At 54.2% G+C, this 15,502-nt stretch overlaps 4 protein-coding genes across 4 annotated transcripts; 2 read left to right on the top strand and 2 right to left on the bottom strand.

The window, feature by feature from the left end:
• Positions 1–528: 528 nt before the first annotated feature.
• Positions 529–7,236, bottom strand: WHR41_04376 (uncharacterized protein; the record flags this gene model as incomplete). The annotated part of the gene is made up of 1 exon (XM_069372982.1): positions 529–7,236. One exon carries the CDS (start codon positions 7,234–7,236, stop codon positions 529–531), a length of 6,708 nt encoding a protein of 2,235 aa, XP_069230349.1.
• A 316-nt stretch (positions 7,237–7,552) lies between these two features.
• Positions 7,553–8,698, top strand: WHR41_04375 (uncharacterized protein). The gene is made up of 2 exons (XM_069372981.1): positions 7,553–7,922; positions 7,985–8,698. The coding sequence occupies exons 1-2, from the start codon at positions 7,592–7,594 to the stop codon at positions 8,278–8,280; spliced, it is 627 nt and encodes a 208-aa protein (XP_069230348.1). The 5' UTR covers positions 7,553–7,591; the 3' UTR covers positions 8,281–8,698.
• Positions 8,699–10,466: 1,768 nt separating this feature from the next.
• On the top strand, positions 10,467–11,279 carry WHR41_04374 (uncharacterized protein; the record flags this gene model as incomplete). Its single annotated transcript, XM_069372980.1, has 1 exon — positions 10,467–11,279. The coding sequence occupies one exon, from the start codon at positions 10,467–10,469 to the stop codon at positions 11,277–11,279; it is 813 nt and encodes a 270-aa protein (XP_069230347.1).
• Positions 11,280–11,447: 168 nt separating this feature from the next.
• On the bottom strand, positions 11,448–14,841 carry WHR41_04373 (uncharacterized protein; the record flags this gene model as incomplete). Its single annotated transcript, XM_069372979.1, has 2 exons — positions 14,666–14,841; positions 11,448–14,616 (listed from the first exon to the last, which is right to left on the bottom strand). The coding sequence occupies exons 1-2, from the start codon at positions 14,830–14,832 to the stop codon at positions 11,448–11,450; spliced, it is 3,336 nt and encodes a 1,111-aa protein (XP_069230346.1). The 5' UTR covers positions 14,833–14,841.
• Positions 14,842–15,502: the final 661 nt, after the last annotated feature.

Here is a 15,502-nt window from a genome sequence, read left to right as displayed (position 1 = left end):
AACTATTACCCGGAGCCTTGGTGCCCACGGATATTCGGCAGGAGGCCATATCCGAAAGTTCAGAAGTGATATAGATCTCGTGAGGGTTCTTGAAAGTCTGTTCACTCGATTGAAGAAACATCAAGGTCATCATTCTGGAATGTCGGAACCATGAAGGCGGCCACCTGTCTGGGCGCAAGGTGAGAAGAACGGGCTTAGCGCGATCGCCTCGGCTACGGCGGTGCGTGCGGGTAGGGCTGTAGGGCTGTAAGGCTGAGAATCGAGCCGAAGGTGGATCAAGAGCCACCTCATGCACCTGCACATGGAATCTACCTGATGTCTGTCAAGCTCCGGGATCGGCAAATTCTCTAATACACTTCATGTGTGTATCATGCGCCATCTTGGCTGAAATTCCGCCTGTCCGATTTATGCTATCATGGTATATTCAAAGAGTTGCGCACATCATTGAGCCCGTGCCACCCAACATGCTACGCGCCGAAACACCCACGCTATGCCCCCAAAACCACCAAAAACAGTTTCACAGCCTCTTCAAACAGCAGCGAGGGCACCCTCGACAACGCTACCCAGCATTCTTAATCCATAAAACGCCGCGACACCTTCAAAGTTCTTCAGTGCCTTCATCAACTCTTCTTTGTTCACCGTCACGGTCCAATCGCCCGCGCATCCACAGTGATCCATGAATTCGTTCGTCCTGATCCTCGCGCACTTGACACACTTCAAATCTTGCGTCATCCATTGCACGGCCATCTTCTGCACTTCTCCCAACAATCTCTCCTCTATCGCCAAACGATCGAAGACAGCGCCGCAATTATCGCAGACAGGAGCCAAGGCTGGCTGCTGAGCGTCCGCAGGGACAAGATCGCTGTCCCTACAGAGGTCGATATCGCGAGGAATACAGCAGTCGGGACAACTAAATTGTTTGAGTGAGAGGGTAGAGCTGGGGTTCGTGAACGCGCCTTCGGGGCTGAATTCGCGAATCTCAAACATCTGCAGTAAATCTTTCCGGAGAAGGCGGGCCTCTAGCGTGATAGTCTTGTCGAGGCTGAGGACCTGCATCACGCTCTTCACCAACTCGAGGACTGGGTTTGAGAGCTTGGCATGAGAGCCGGGAAGGATGGGGAAGATCCAGTCCTGCGCCAGTTCCTCGTGCATGGACTCGTTGCGCTGGCGGCGAATGAGTGCTGCGACCTCCTTCTTGAACGGTTTAGAAAAAGTCTTTTCGAGGGCTGTGCCGGGAACAGTCTGGTCTTCCTTCTCCGAATTAAAAACTGATGCATGTATAGGCAGCTGTGTCGGACGAGGAGTGCCGTTGACCAGGCCAGCTGAGTGTTTTCGCTGATGCATGAGCTCAATGTATTCGACAACCTTGTCGTTGAATGCCGGCTGAAGGATTGGTGGGAGGAAAGTCGCAAGCTGCCAGTGCATGATCATGTCCAGCTGTTGGTTTTCGGCTTCTACCACCTGGGCGCATCCCTTTCCGCCATAATTGAACTCGTCATACCACGCAAGGTAGTCCCAATACTCCGTGATGTCAAGATCCAAGAAGTGGAAGGCTGGCTTGGTGCGGATTGTCTTCAGGATATACTGGCTGTACGCGTAGGCGTTGCCGACCTCCGCTTTTGAAGTTTGCAGCATCAGCCTGCCAGAGTTGGCGAAAACAATGTGTGATCCGACTCTGCGAAATTCTCCCATGAGCTGCTGGAAGGCTTTGCGAGACATCGTTTGGACGTAGTAGTGAAGGTTGCGATCGAACAGGTGAGATCTCGGGCTCTCAACCCACCGTACAAGGTGTTGCACCAGAATGTCGGCCATTTTGTTGCCTTTGTCGACGCAGGCTTCTTGCCACCACGTGCGGACCATCTCCCGGAGTGCGTTGATTCCGGCAGTAGCAAATGCATTTTCAGAATGGAAGGTTTGAGCTGACTCGTCCAAAGCGTCTTCCTGTGCCCCAGCTCCGGAGACTCCAATGGGGTCTGCTCCTTCGGTGTCGTTGAGCACAGCAGCGCACAGGATCGTGTTGATTGCCAGATTCTTGACGGACAAGTCGATGCAGACAGACGAGTATGTTCCAGGATTATTCACTGAAGGCATCTCAACGACCTCCATTCCTCCAAGCACATCGTCTTTCTCGTGACCAGCATGATCCGGTCGTGCATTCTCGGACCACCAAAGTACGACCCGCTCCTTTCGGAGTCGCCTGGCATACGCAATGTCAATCAGGAAACGCGGGTCGTCGCGCTCCAGATTGCAAAGCGGCACGTTGCCGTATCGAGAGAAAGCTACGAGCTGCTCAACTGCGGCACCGAGGTCAAGGTAATGGTTCACCAGCCGTTTCGCAACAAATGACTGCCAGCCCAGAGGGGGCAACTGCCTGTCGGTTTCCTCTGGCCGTAGCTGAAGCATTGGCATGCTCTGGAGTTGCGGCACGTCTTGCATGATCATCTGTGCGATGGGAGACTGCACGACAAGCATGATCGGTCGCGTCTCTTCCTTCTGCAATTTCTTGACGGCATCTGCGATCTCTTGATACGCCCGTCGTTGGGTAGTGACCTGAGCCGTCTTGAAGTGCAAGCTTTCTTGATAATCGATGGTGTTCTGCCAGGTACGGCCTTGCTGCTCCTCAAGGCGCGCCTGTGCAAGTATGCGCTGGAGTGACTCTTCGTAGATGCGATCGACGTTCGGCATGCCTTGCTCGCTCCGAGCGCGATTAAGGACGATGATTTGCGCTTCTGACTTCGTTGATGAAATCAGCGCATATATTTGTCGCTCACCCGCACTGATGTGGTAGAGTGCCAGGTAGCTCATGTTCGCGTTCCTCATGTAAGGCTTCTTCGGTGGTACAGTGCGCAGCGAAGACAGATCAAAGCCCTGCTCCAGACCCCTTCCAAGAACACCGCGCTGCGTCTCATCGAAGGTGCAAGAACAGCCTAGATCAAGCAATGCACGGAGATTGAGAGGGACCTGAGTTTCATACACCCCTTCGACGCTAGAGTGAGTAAACAGCATCGACAACTTCGCGCTTTCTTGGACGTATGTTTGTTCGCTCATGGTCAGTTTGAAAAGGTGCTTGGAAGGGTGTCCGTTGGGAAGGGTCCAGTTCGTGATCTTTTCGGCTTCAACATCCTTGACAGAGACGTCGGGCAAATCATCTTCCTTGAGATTGAGGAACACCTGCCGCGGCACGATGACTTTGAGTTGATGCACCTTCTGGTCGATCAGTACAAACGCCCGGACTTCACCGGGAGTCTCGGTCTCTCGCAACTGCAGAACTTGCCAGTCCGCAGTGTACACCAACTCTGCTTGCTGGCGGAAGAAGGTTCCAATTGCGTCGGTCGCATCTTGTCTCTTTTCGCCGAAGAGTTGCCTGCGCCGCTGGCGAGCCGCCTTTTGGATCTTCCACTTCTGCTTCTGATACTTCAGCCAGCCCTTGTAGTCTGTCGATATGTTCGGCATGACGGCGGGTAGAGCATCATAAGGGTTTGCAGGAGTGGCCTCAGCCTCCCTCTCCTTTCGCTTCTGTGCACTCGTCGTTTTTGGTGTCATGGCTGGCCTGATCTTCGACATGGTCATGTTGCCAAAATCCTCGAGGTCACCGCTGACCGCTCTTGGGTTGACGCTGTTGGCGTCCAACTCCTCCAGTGGTTTCTTGGTGAACATTTCGGTCATCTTCTTCTGCTTGTAGATGTCCTCTTTTATCCGGATGCGACGGTTGAGCCAGTCTGGGTGGGCGACACGCGGTACTGGATTGCTGACTTTCTGGAGGGCCGCTGGGATGGTAATGAGTTTCTGAATCTGCGAGCTCAAACGCTCCAGATAGTAGTCCCAGTCGATGACAGTCCTCGGATCCATATCGCCAGGGTCTTCTCTCAGCCATTTGCGGAGATAGTGGCGCTTGACAGATTCCTCTGCTGAAAAGATAGTCACCGGAATAGCGCGGTCCGTGACAGGAGAGTTTCGCGGCCGAGAAGCAATAATGTACTTGCAGTTCAAGCCCTTGTCTTTGATCATCTGGTCGCCCAGGAACTCGGCCAAACGTTTCGCGGTTGTGATAGCAGTGGACTTTTGAGCACCATACTCCTCCAGGGTTTTGGTCATGCTCTTGTTCTCGCAAATAAGCTCAATCAACTCCTCGTCGACCAAAGTTGATCCATGGCTGTACAGTACATCAAGCCATTTGTTTGCGACCTTTGCAACCGCGCCGTAGACATCGGCGAGGGTAGAACCGTCCAAGAAGAACTTGAAGATCTGCTGCTGGAAAATTTTGATCAGCTTCAACTCTCCGCGGCGTTTGATCTCAAAGCCCTTCAGCTCGGCGAGTGATCCATCATCGTTGAAAACGGCATAACGCTTCTTCAAATTCTTGTCTTCCTCTTTCGAGGTGGGCAGGATCATGGCTTTGTAAGGGCCATCGACTTCGAAAAAGATGGTGTTGTCGCTGTGAGTCTCATATTTGAATGTGACCGGATCCTTCAGCGTCTGATATTGGTGATTTGTGAAATGCCTGTGTACCAAGTGGTTGAGCATGACGCAAGGATAAGCGACCGTGAGCTTCTTGCCGTTTTTCAACTTGAAGCTGAAGTTTTCTGGGAATGTCGCAGGCAAGATGCACCAGATACCGTCGGTGTCGAGTTCCAGGGGACGACCGATGCGTTCAACGATTTGACGAGCCATCTGGATGATACGAGCGCCCGTGAGACACGTGACACCTGCCATTTCCAGGGAATACCACCGCGAACCTTTTCGCATGACATAACCGTAGAAGGAGTTGAGAATGACTTTGTGAGCCAGTTGAAGGGAGTCGAAAAGAACGATCATCTTTTTCGCCTCTTCAACTTCAACTTGGGTAGCACCAGCCTTTTCGAGATCCGAAGTCTTGTTTTTCCAGACTTTTTGCTTTCCTTTGTAATCGTATCGTCTGTCTCGGAAGTCTTTGACAGTGTCGATGTAGAATGGGTTCTCTCTCTGGCAAATGATGGCTTCACGCTCAATCGTCTTCGCGTCGTGGATCTTGTGGTAAATTTTCTTGCTGTAGTCCGTCAAACGTTTCTTGACGTGGGTAGTTTGCTCGTCGAGACTGAGCTCTTGGAAAGCTCTCGAAAGGCCACCCGGACGCTTCGCAGGAAATTTCTCGTTCTCTAATGCGTGCCGGATCATGTTGTACTCGTCTCGCTTCGCCGGCAGGAATTCACCACGCCATGCCCACGGCATTCTCCGGTCGCAGGTCTTGCCGGGACGGTTGAAATCGCAGGCTGCGCATACCGACTCGTCAATCATACTGTCGGGCTGCAATCGGTTTGTCGTCATGATGTTCGGATACATGGAGGCGACGTCCAGATGGTAGATCGAAGGCTTCTCGTTGCGATTGGGCGTATTCTTGAGATCCATGAGCTTCGCCACGATTTGTGCTTTGGTCCCTTCATAATCCTCAATGTCATCCATTGACTTCTTCTCTTCGACCGTGATGCTGAATTTCAGCGCATCGTCCAGATCGTTCAGCAATTCATCAATGGCGGTCGGATCAACCGCAAAATTGCAGGGGATGTCGCTGCGGAACACTCCTGCTTCGATACTCTCGACGTGACCACCGACGTATGTTTCCGATTCCAGCAAGTGTCCTTCCCAGAACGCCTCTCTTGGCTGAACGTATTTGTTGGGGAGGATAATCTCCTTCTGGTAGGCTTGCACCATCAGAAGTGTTTCACAAAGTGTGCCAGTGCCTTTTCGCAACACGTCGTCAGGTCCGAACGGAATGATTGTACAGAGCGAGAAGATGAACGGATGGACGTATTTCATGTACAAGTAGTACGTCGCGACGGCGTCAGAGACTGAATATTCTGCAAGAACCTGTGGTCGTTCGGCAGCATAAGGAGTCATCAGCTCCGGATCCAGTTCATCGGGGTCGTAACCGAGCTTTGCAACCGTGACGGCTTTCAGGCCTCTGGAACCTTGAGGAAGGTAACTGTCTCGCGTGACCCAAGCGAAAGCATCCATGTGGGCGCAATGTGTGGATTGGTAGATATCGTCGCTGTTTTTCCTGAAACCAATCTCGGCGTACATGTCAATTCCGTGAACGCTTGCTCGGGCTTCAACGAACGGCCAATCGAAGAAGTCACCGTTGTATGTTGCGATGATCGTGGGCTTTGCGTCTTTTACGAAGGCGAAGAAACGTTCAATTACGGCCTCTTCGTTTGGTTCGTTGAAGATGACAAATGGGCCTTCAAACTCCGGTTTGGGCGTGTAGTCGAAATCCTGAATATCTTCGCTGACGATTTCGCGATTTGTGATGAGGAAGCCTTGACCGTCGACCATGAAGGAAATCATCATCACCTGATCGATTGAAGAGTCCGGAAACTTGAGAGGTAGCTTCGTTGTCTCAATGTCGAATGCCAGTACCACGGGATCTGCACGCTGCAGACGTTCTTCGATGCAGCTCAGTGTTATCCGGCCGTTTTTGGGCTCAACGTTGTACCACTTTCCTATCCGAATGTCCAGATCAATTGCTACTCGCACGTGGTAGGGCACGTCGTACTCTCGAATATCGATGATGAAGTCGCTTGCATCCGAGAAGGTTGCTGGCCTCCTGTCGTTCTCGGCGTCCTCGTCAAACAGATCGAATCCAGCGTTGGCGCTCGCCACTTCCGCATACATGTCCATGGCGCTGACCTTGCTCTTGTTCTTTTCTGCTATCGGCGCAATCACCCTTCGCACTGCCAGTAGATCCGTGACATTGACAAAGCTGAGCTTCAGAAAATGCCGCCGATAGCCAAGCAAATGGTTCGGCATTTTGAGGTCTTCCTTTTCCAATCTGTCCACCGACTTGACCAAGCCTTCGCAATTCCTTCTCACCCATTCCTCCACTTCCGCCTCTTTGCCCTTCTTTACTGCAATCATGAAGTAGGGGTGATACTCCACGCTGGCTTTGAAAGTGCTGCCGTCGTCGTCAATGAAGTAATAGTCGACCGCTGCTCGGCCACCTGGTATCTTCGAATCTTCCAGACTCGTGCTGTGCATGTTGATCAGCCATCCTGTGCGCTTCTTCCCAGCCTCGAAGCGCTCGAAGCCTTGGTTCTGATCGATCTTGTGAGCGAGCCGTGTCGCCTCGAGGCGCTCATTCTGTGCTGTAGCTTCCGTTGATCGTAATGAGCCGGCGTCAATTGTTTTTGTCTTTCGTCCTCCCGAGTGTAGTGTGCTGGTTTTGCTGAAGCGGCTTTTGCCCTCATTCCTCTTAACCGGCATTTCGTGTAATTACTGGCCGATCTGGCCAACTGAGTGCCTTGTATTTAATGGAGCATGTCGCTCGTCGAGTGTCTCCAGAAATCAAAGAAATACGATCGGGGTATCTTCAAACAACTGCCTTGGGCAGCGAGTCGGGACGAAATGAGGGATGGAGACTACGGGCTTCAAAACGTCGGACGCGCTTGTGTCGGTTTACGCGCCAGCTTCGCGTAAATTGGCGTTTGGCTTTCGAGGGTTGCCCGCTTCCAGCCTCAGGCATTCCAGATCTAAGCTCCGATCCAAAAGCCTAGACTGACATCAGCACTTTGAGTCGTCCAGTGAGAGCAAGCCGCTTTTCTTTACCACAGACACAAACATGGCAGACGATACGCGAAATTCTTCGACCAAAGAGGACCTCAGTCGCGAGGCGCTGACTGTCGACCCTTCTCAGAAAGCCTTTACCGGAGCACAATGGCAAGAGGGCAAACCGCAGACCTATCAACCGCCGCAAAATGCCAACATGTTGGCGGGCGGCACTGAGAACACTGCCGGAGGAAAAACAAAGGAGATCGGCCTTGGAGATGCATTCGAATCGATCAAGATGGACGACTTCGCAGATTTCCCCAAGAAGCCCTGTGTTCGGGATTCATTAATGACGGGAATCGGCTCTGGCTTTGGAATTGGAGGACTGAGAGCGCTCGCTGGAGGTATGTGCCGATGGAAATGTTTTGCTTTGTAGGGTCACAGCTTCTGACGTCGGGATCCTCAGGCAAAGTTTGGACATCATGCAACTGGGCTGTTGGCGCCTGGGTGATTGGATCTGTCGGTATGTACCAGTACTGCCAGTATAAGCGCCAAATGGAGAAAGAAGGCATGACGCGGGCTATGGAAATTCTGAGCCGTAAGGAGATGGAAAAGAAAGCGCGTGAATCAAGACGAGAAAAGGTGCGGGAGGAGCGAAGGAAGATCAAGGACCAAGAGCAGGACGCGCAATTTGCGGCGTTGAAAGAAGCACAGGAAGCTAAAAGCGGCGGCGAAGGGAAGTCGTGGTGGAAGCCCTGGTGAAGACTGGATGAATGAGTTGACCCAGCTCTGGACGATCTCAGTGTAAGATACCTCGACTGTACTATGTATCTGCCGATGATGCGGCAGCATTATCAACGGTATGACATTTGAGAAGAACATTTCCGTGGCACCGTCTCACGCACCCAGACATGCTTCTACGAGGTCATCTTTGAAGGAGCTGAGGCGTCAAAACGATGGACATCAAGGCACAATCACTCTTTATCGATCTCCGAAATCCGATCACTGCCCAACATATCCTGGCCAACTCGAAAGTCCAGGCATACGATCTCCAAACTCGGCCAGCCAAAAGGAAAACGATGGAGAAAAAAACATACAACAGGCGGGATTCCCAGATGGTCACCCACTCTAGTACTAGTCGCCCGGTTCAGTGCTTATGTATGGCAGAGCGGACGGGATGCCCAGTTTTCACTGACCTGTGGTCGTATGTACTGACAGTGTGCCAGCTGTAGATCATATTGCTTTGGGCTGGTAGCTCTGATCTATTCCACGCTCTATTCAAGTCTCGATGACCTAGGCCCGACTGACTTGAGGCAGAAAGAGGGACTGAATTACCTGTTTCACAAGATGATTGATGCCATGGCTTACGTGGACAGGCTGCGTACTGCTTACGGAAACTCCCTATTCCTGATACGCTGTCATCACTTAGAGATATGAGAAACGGAGGATATTCAGCCAGCCTGATCTTTTGCCATGCATTCAGATGCAATTGCCTTTTTCAGTGCCTCATGAGCTTCTTCCTGTGTGGACCAGGGGCGAATTCGGAGGGGATACATCAGATCGCCCCCGAGCGTGAACTGGAAATCCAATACCAAAGATGGCACGTGAACGCTCAGCCAATCGTCCCCCAAACATAGTGATTTTTGCAAGTCTGCCCGTCGCTCCGGTCTAGCGAGATCGCCCACGAGCGCCCAGGTTTCTCGCAACCACAGGACTAAGGCCTCCGAAGAGTCGTCTCGACCAAGCTTGACCTGATACGCCGTCTGCAAGATTTCCAGTGAGCGTCGACCGGAGCTCATGATTGATTGAATGAACAGATATTCCCGGCTGTCCGCGCTGTGTTCGACAAGATCATAATCCGCTGGAATGCTGATACCTGCCAGTTCCCTGATCTCGGCGGAGAATATCAACGAATTAAGCATACCAAAGAGCACTGGTCTCAAGCTGAGTTGGGAGAATGTCAACGAACTAAGCACATCCAAGAGCCCTTGGCTCAACCTGAGTTGCTGGAACCTCTCTGCTCCTCTTTTATCATCATTGAACCACTGTGGCTCCTCAATGCTTAGATATTGGAACGATTTCCTGTCGGGGATGCAAAAGACCACGAACTTGAAGCGAGTGACAGAGTCCAGCGGCTCGCATAGCGGAGAGGAGGTCGAGGCTGGCAAACGGCCAAAAAGCTCACCGTGGATGGCCCACAAGAAGAGGGCCTGCTCCGGGTCCTCGCATAGGGTCATGAGCTCGTCCACGCGTCTGCTCAGAGGATCCACAATGTCCTTTCTCCACTGCCAGGTCGTACAAATGTCGTGAAGAGAGATAGGTACGATGCTTAGTGCAAAAGCTGCTAGCTGTTCGATGCCTCCGTGCATGGCGTTCTTCAATTGTCTGCGGCGTTCATTTGCTTGTACAGCCCATTGAGAAAGCCTTCGTGCGACAGCGACAAGAAGAAAGTGACTGAGAGGACGCAAACCGGGATAATCATTGCCTGTGCGAAGTGCCAGATTGGAAATTTGTTTTGCAGAGACGTCGCGTGAGATTCGGTTGAATCGTTTGCACGTGAGCATGACAGCATGAAGTTGGTCAAGTGTCTGAACGTGGCTGAAGACTTGCAGCACAAGCTCATTCGGTATGGTTGCGATGCTAGGCGCCATAGCTCCCACTGGTCTGATAGTCCGCCACAAGTCTGCAGGAAGTGCTGGACCAAAGGTTTGGTGTCAGGTTGTGGGTCGCTGGTAGGTACCTAGATTCGTCCCTGCGTGACCGCCTGAGAGAAGTAGGCGTTCGGGGCCTCGCAGCGCGCCATTTGATTGGCTCATTCTCTAGGCTGCCACATGTATAGCGGCAACAACACCCGTCATCCGGCTAATCATGGCCTGGTCAACTCATCAATAGGATCTCATCATCAGCCAGTGCCAGAGAAACGCTTCACGACCTCCTAGCATGTGACAATGGTGGGCGAATGCTTGGAAGTTTTGAGTCGTCGAGGCTATACATCAACGATCTTGCTCGTCCCCGGCCATCCTCCACGAGTCTGCAAGGCATTCAATCAAGACTCCGTCGACGACCTGTTCCCGGTCGAAAAGGCTGTTTACGAACGTTTTGCCGCACAGAACCAACCTCCCAGCATCCTGAAATACGACGGCGTACGCGAGAGCATTCCCGCCGGGCTAATTCTGGAGTATGCTGAGAACGGCGACCTCCATGACTATCTCTGGCAGAAGGAACATATGGGGAGCCCCAGACCAGACAGTGGTCTACTCTGTCGCTGGGCCAGACAAGCCGCAGAAGCTCTAGAGTCCGCCCACTCACTCGGCATATGCAACTCCGACATCCACTGCATCAACTTCTTCCTCGACAAAGATCTCAATCTCAAAGTCGGCGACTGGGCCGGAGCATCTATCGACGGAAGCATCTCCCTATCCTCCTATCGTCTCCGACATCGGCTGTTCGATGCAGACGGCACCGATGTACCTCGATCGACAGGGATCACGGCGGCTACAGAGATCTTCGCTCTGGGCACTGCGTTGTACTACATGGTCACAGGTCATGACCCTTGGCCGGAGCTACGTGAGCCCGAGGATAGAGAGGAGATCAAGAAACGACTCCGGGAGAAGGAATTCCCAGACATGTCTGGATTGTCAGTTCTCGCAGATGTCATCAAGAGATGCTGGCATGTTGAGTTTGCGTCGATGACGGAAGTGAAGCATGCCATCAGTGTTGAGACAGCACTTATTTCACCGAATGCACTAGAGGAGCTGTAGCCGAGATCTAGAAGGTGCCATTGGTATGAATCGTGAATACAATTCGGACAAAGTTCGCAAAACAAGATGATGCGAGAGCCAAGAAAAGGCAAGTCGATGTATTAACCCATGATAAACTAATCCAACAGATCCCCAACCCATCCTGTAAATGTAAGTGACATCTATCCCCTACGCAAAAGTAGCCACACTCCTCTTATCGCTCCTGCGCTCCTTCTCATCATCCTTCCCCCTCAACCGACCCGGCAGCGTCAAAGCACTAAACCTGCTCTTGGCCGGCTTAACCGTGACATCGCTCTTCCCCGACTCCGAAGCAGCCTTGCGCTTCTCCTTGTCGTCATCGTGAGACTTGCTGTGCTTTGATCGGCTGCTGTGGTGGCTCCTGCTGTCGTCTTTGGACGAACGGTGGCTGCGATGGCTGTGGTGGCTGTGTTCGCTGCGGGCGGGCCTGGCGCCGACGGAGCTGATGGAGTCTTCCGGCACGACGGTCTTTGCGTCCGGTGGGATGCCGTTGTCTTCTTGCACGGGTTCGGGTTCCGGGACAGGCTCTGGCTCCTTTTCTTTCTCCGCTCCATCGTCTTCACGCTTACTGTGTCTTGAGCGGGTGCTGTGATGACTCTTGTGGTCGCTCTTTGCGGCGCTATGGTGGCTCTTGTGTTCACTCTTAGCAACACTGTGATGACTCTTGCGGTCGCTATTGTGGTCGCGATGCGATCGGTGGCTGTGATGACTGTGTTCGCTGCGAGCAGGCCTGGCGCCAACGGAACTGATACTGTCTTCGGGCAGTACAGTCTTTGCGTCCAGAGGAATCCCAATATCCTCTATGGGAAGCTCCGGCTCAGTAGGCTCCGGATCCTTCTCCTTCTCCTGGGCTTCCTCTTCGCGCTTGCTGTGTCTAGAGCGAGCGCTGTGATGACTTTTGTGGTCGCTCTTGGCAGCAGTACTGTGATGACTCTTGTGGTCGCTCTTGTGATCACGATCGCGATGGGATCGGTGACTGCGATGACTGTGCTCGCTCCGAGCAGGTTTGGCGCCGACAGAGCTGATACTGTCCTCTGGCAAGACCGTCTGCGCATCGCCGGGTTCCCTGCCTTTGTCTTCGTCAGGGCGGTGGCTATGCTTCGATCGGCTCGATTGATGAGTGCGGTGACTCCGGTGGCTCCGCTCTGTGTGTCGGCTGTGATGGCTGTGGTCGCTGCGCGGCGGTTTTGGCGGGCTGATGTCGATGCAACTGATACTGTCGTCCGGGACCACTGTCTTGGTGTCTTGGAGACCATCGTTCTCGTCCTGGTCTAGGTATCCAACGCCAGACGCCATAGAGCCAGGAAGTGGGATGCCAGCTGCGGAGCCTGAGCCGTGAGAAGTGCGCCTTCTAACCGGAGAAGATGGCTTGAAATTGGACTCTGTAGGGGCGGGGAGTGAATAGTGAGTCGGTGGCTTCGAAGCCGGCAATGGAACCTTGAAAGCCGAAGTCTGAGACGGTGCTCGGGAGCTCGAGAGAGGCTCTTCCATGGGTGGCGCGTAGTACGAAGGCACGGGAGAGTCCGGCATGGCTGAGAACTGTGAGGGTGCCCGAGAAGCTGCCTTCGACTGTTCCATAGGAGAAGCGTAGAAGGACGGAACAGGGGAGTCCGGCAAACGGTACTCAGCGGCTGTAATCCGTGAAGTCGCTTTCGAGGGAGCTTTTGAAGGAGGTAGCGGGATGTGAGCAGCGCTGTCGCGTCGGGACGCTTTGATAGTGCTGGCGTCAGAGAGGCTGTCAGGATCGCGTGTGGCACCGTTGCGTGAACCGGCTTGAGACGAGCTATCGTGCTTGGAGCCCTCGTGTCTTGAGCCCTCGTGTCTCGAGCTTTCGTATCGCGAACCACCGTAAGTTGATCCATCGTGCCTCGAGCCTTCCTGCCTTGAGCCATGAACCGAGCCCTCGTGCCTGGAACCTTCATATCTCGACCCCTCATGCCTAGAACCTTCGTACCTCGAACCCTCATACCTCGAACTCTCCCTCTTCGAAGACTTGACTGACCCCGCCTGGCTCGTCGCCGAAGACCGGCGCCCCACATCCTCGATCTGCGCCTGCGCCGGCCTGGCAGTGCTGATATGGCTGGCCGAAGGCCTCCTCTGGTCCTCGTCCCTGATAGCAGTCTTGGCACTACTCGCGTGACTGGCCGAAGACCTCCTGTCGCCCTCGTCCTTCCTCGAGAGCCTTGAGCTGCGGTGCGAGAGGACAGTGGGCGCGTGGTCGTGTCTTGTTGCTGCATCATCGTCGCGGTTGCTGCGCAGCGATCTGGACGAAGGGACGATCTCCTTCGGGCCTTCGAGGAAGAGCTGGCTGCGGGTGGACATGGGCTCGTCGGCCATGGTGGCGGAGCGTTTGGGCGGGGCTCTGGAGCGAGGAGCGGAGGAGATAGGAGCGTAGATGGAAGGGTCGAAGGTCTGGCTGCGGGCCATTGTCGGGCGACGGGAAGTGTGCCTGGAAACGGCAGCTTGGATCTCGCTGTCTTCGTCGAAGGCGCGGGCCTCGATTGCCTTGAGAGCCGTGGGAGCTTGAGTTGGGACTTGGGTAGGCGGAGGGCGGGGACCGACTCTCGATTCTGTGACGCTGAAGTTACGATGTGTGCGCGGGGGCGGGGCAAAAGACTCCGTGGGTGCGTAGTTCTGGCGGAAACGGGCGGTGCGAGGCGGCGCGGCGGACAGAGAGCGTCTCATTGTGGGAGCCCTAGTTGGGGCATGAGTACTCATTCGGCGGCCGCGTTCTGATGCCGCGATTGAAGACTTGTACGCAGCTTCGTCGCGAGCACTATCCTGCTCAGACTGGTAGAAAGCATACGCGATTGCACCAGCGGCGACGGCACCTATGGCTCCACCGAGAATGGCCTTAGGGGTAATATTGTCGCTCAGTGCTGAGAGGATATTACTCCCTGTGGAAGCAGGAGCCTCAGCAGGAGCCTCAGCAACGGATTTCGCGGGAGTCGAAGCAAGGTCTAGGGCTGTTTGTGACCTTGACTTGGCTTTCGATACCATAGAAACGGAGTCATCTTGATGAATGCTCTCCGCAGCCTCTTTGGAAACACCTTCCTGCCAGGTCAAGACACGGCTGTGCTGGGAAGCAGTGTCCGCATGAGCAGGCGCTTGGTCACACTGCGCGCTCTCGCGAAGGATGAACTCGATCGTGTTGCCGTCCAAGTCCTCCACAGCGGCGTTGAAGCAGCTACAGTCACTATTTCGAGTCCCGGGGGCACCGCTTGGTGAACCTCCGGCTTTAAGAGCGGACGCGTAGCATTCTCGCACCTGTGCCCGGTCGTCTGCAGCAAATGCGATGTGGGTTGGGGCGATTGTTGCACTGCATCGAATCAGCATTGATCGGATGCGGCCGGATTTGTGGGTCTTACCTTCGAGGTCCCTGAGAGATGAAGAAGTCGGCGTCCTTGATACCGAGTCCAATCGAGTCGCCCTGGTGGCCAATGAAGCGGTAACCGAGCGGTTGAAGCGCTGAGAGCCAGAACGATGCTGCCGATGGGAGGTGAGATACTGTCAGGCCAAGATGGGAAACAGGCATTGCAGTCTCAGAAGCGGACGGCAGAATATGCAAAAGTGGAAGGACAAGCCTAATAGAGTGGAGAAACGCGGGTGTGTTGAAGGGGTGGTGTGCAACGCAAGAGTCCCGAGGGTCGCACGGGAATGTGTGAGAAGGTCAACGGAAGATGTAGAGAAGGTCAAGTACTGGGGGAAACAATGGTAGTGCTACAGCAGCGCAGCACATGATGTGCTGGACGTAATCAGAGACATACACCCACCTACCGTCTTACCGTGCTCCCCACAGGCCGCCGGGCCCATCATGGCAAGACAAGTCGCTGGCCTGGCGGCATATGCACGGCGGCCGCAGCGACGCCAAACGGTGAGGCAGGCGTGGCAGGCAGTCGGCAGGCCTGCCAATCGAGGCCGCGGCCAGGCGTGACGGTCGTCGTCGAGGTGGACGGTCGGTCCACCGTCGCCGGCGCTCCACTGCTGCCAGGGCCAACAGTGAATGGAGGCCAAGGCCTAGGGGCTCTGGAGGGGCTCTAGTTGCGCATCGGGCGGTGGGTCTGGAGCCTACTGGCTGCACGCCTGGAGACGCTTTCGCCAGGCGAGCGCACACCGCATGCCACGTTGAAGGCGTATGCGGCACTAAGGCAGGAGGGGTGGTGTCGGTGGCCGGCACGGCACGAATAATGCGCCGGAGGCCTTCG

Source organism: Cladosporium halotolerans (assembly GCF_011745625.1).
Source record: "Cladosporium halotolerans strain TM138-S3 chromosome Unknown Sca11, whole genome shotgun sequence".
NCBI classification, from domain to species: domain Eukaryota; kingdom Fungi; phylum Ascomycota; class Dothideomycetes; order Cladosporiales; family Cladosporiaceae; genus Cladosporium; species Cladosporium halotolerans.
The sequence above is the reverse complement of the archived record's forward strand: the minus strand, read 5'-3'. Positions and strand labels throughout refer to the sequence as shown.

Excerpts from the sequence above, each read along its gene's own strand:
- WHR41_04375 (XM_069372981.1), top strand. The coding sequence starts at position 7,592 with ATGGCAGACGATACGCGAAATTCTTCGACCAAAGAGGACCTCAGTCGC. Across the intron at positions 7,923-7,984 it reads ACTGAGAGCGCTCGCTGGAG|GCAAAGTTTGGACATCATGC; the intron begins GTATGTGCCGAT and ends CGGGATCCTCAG.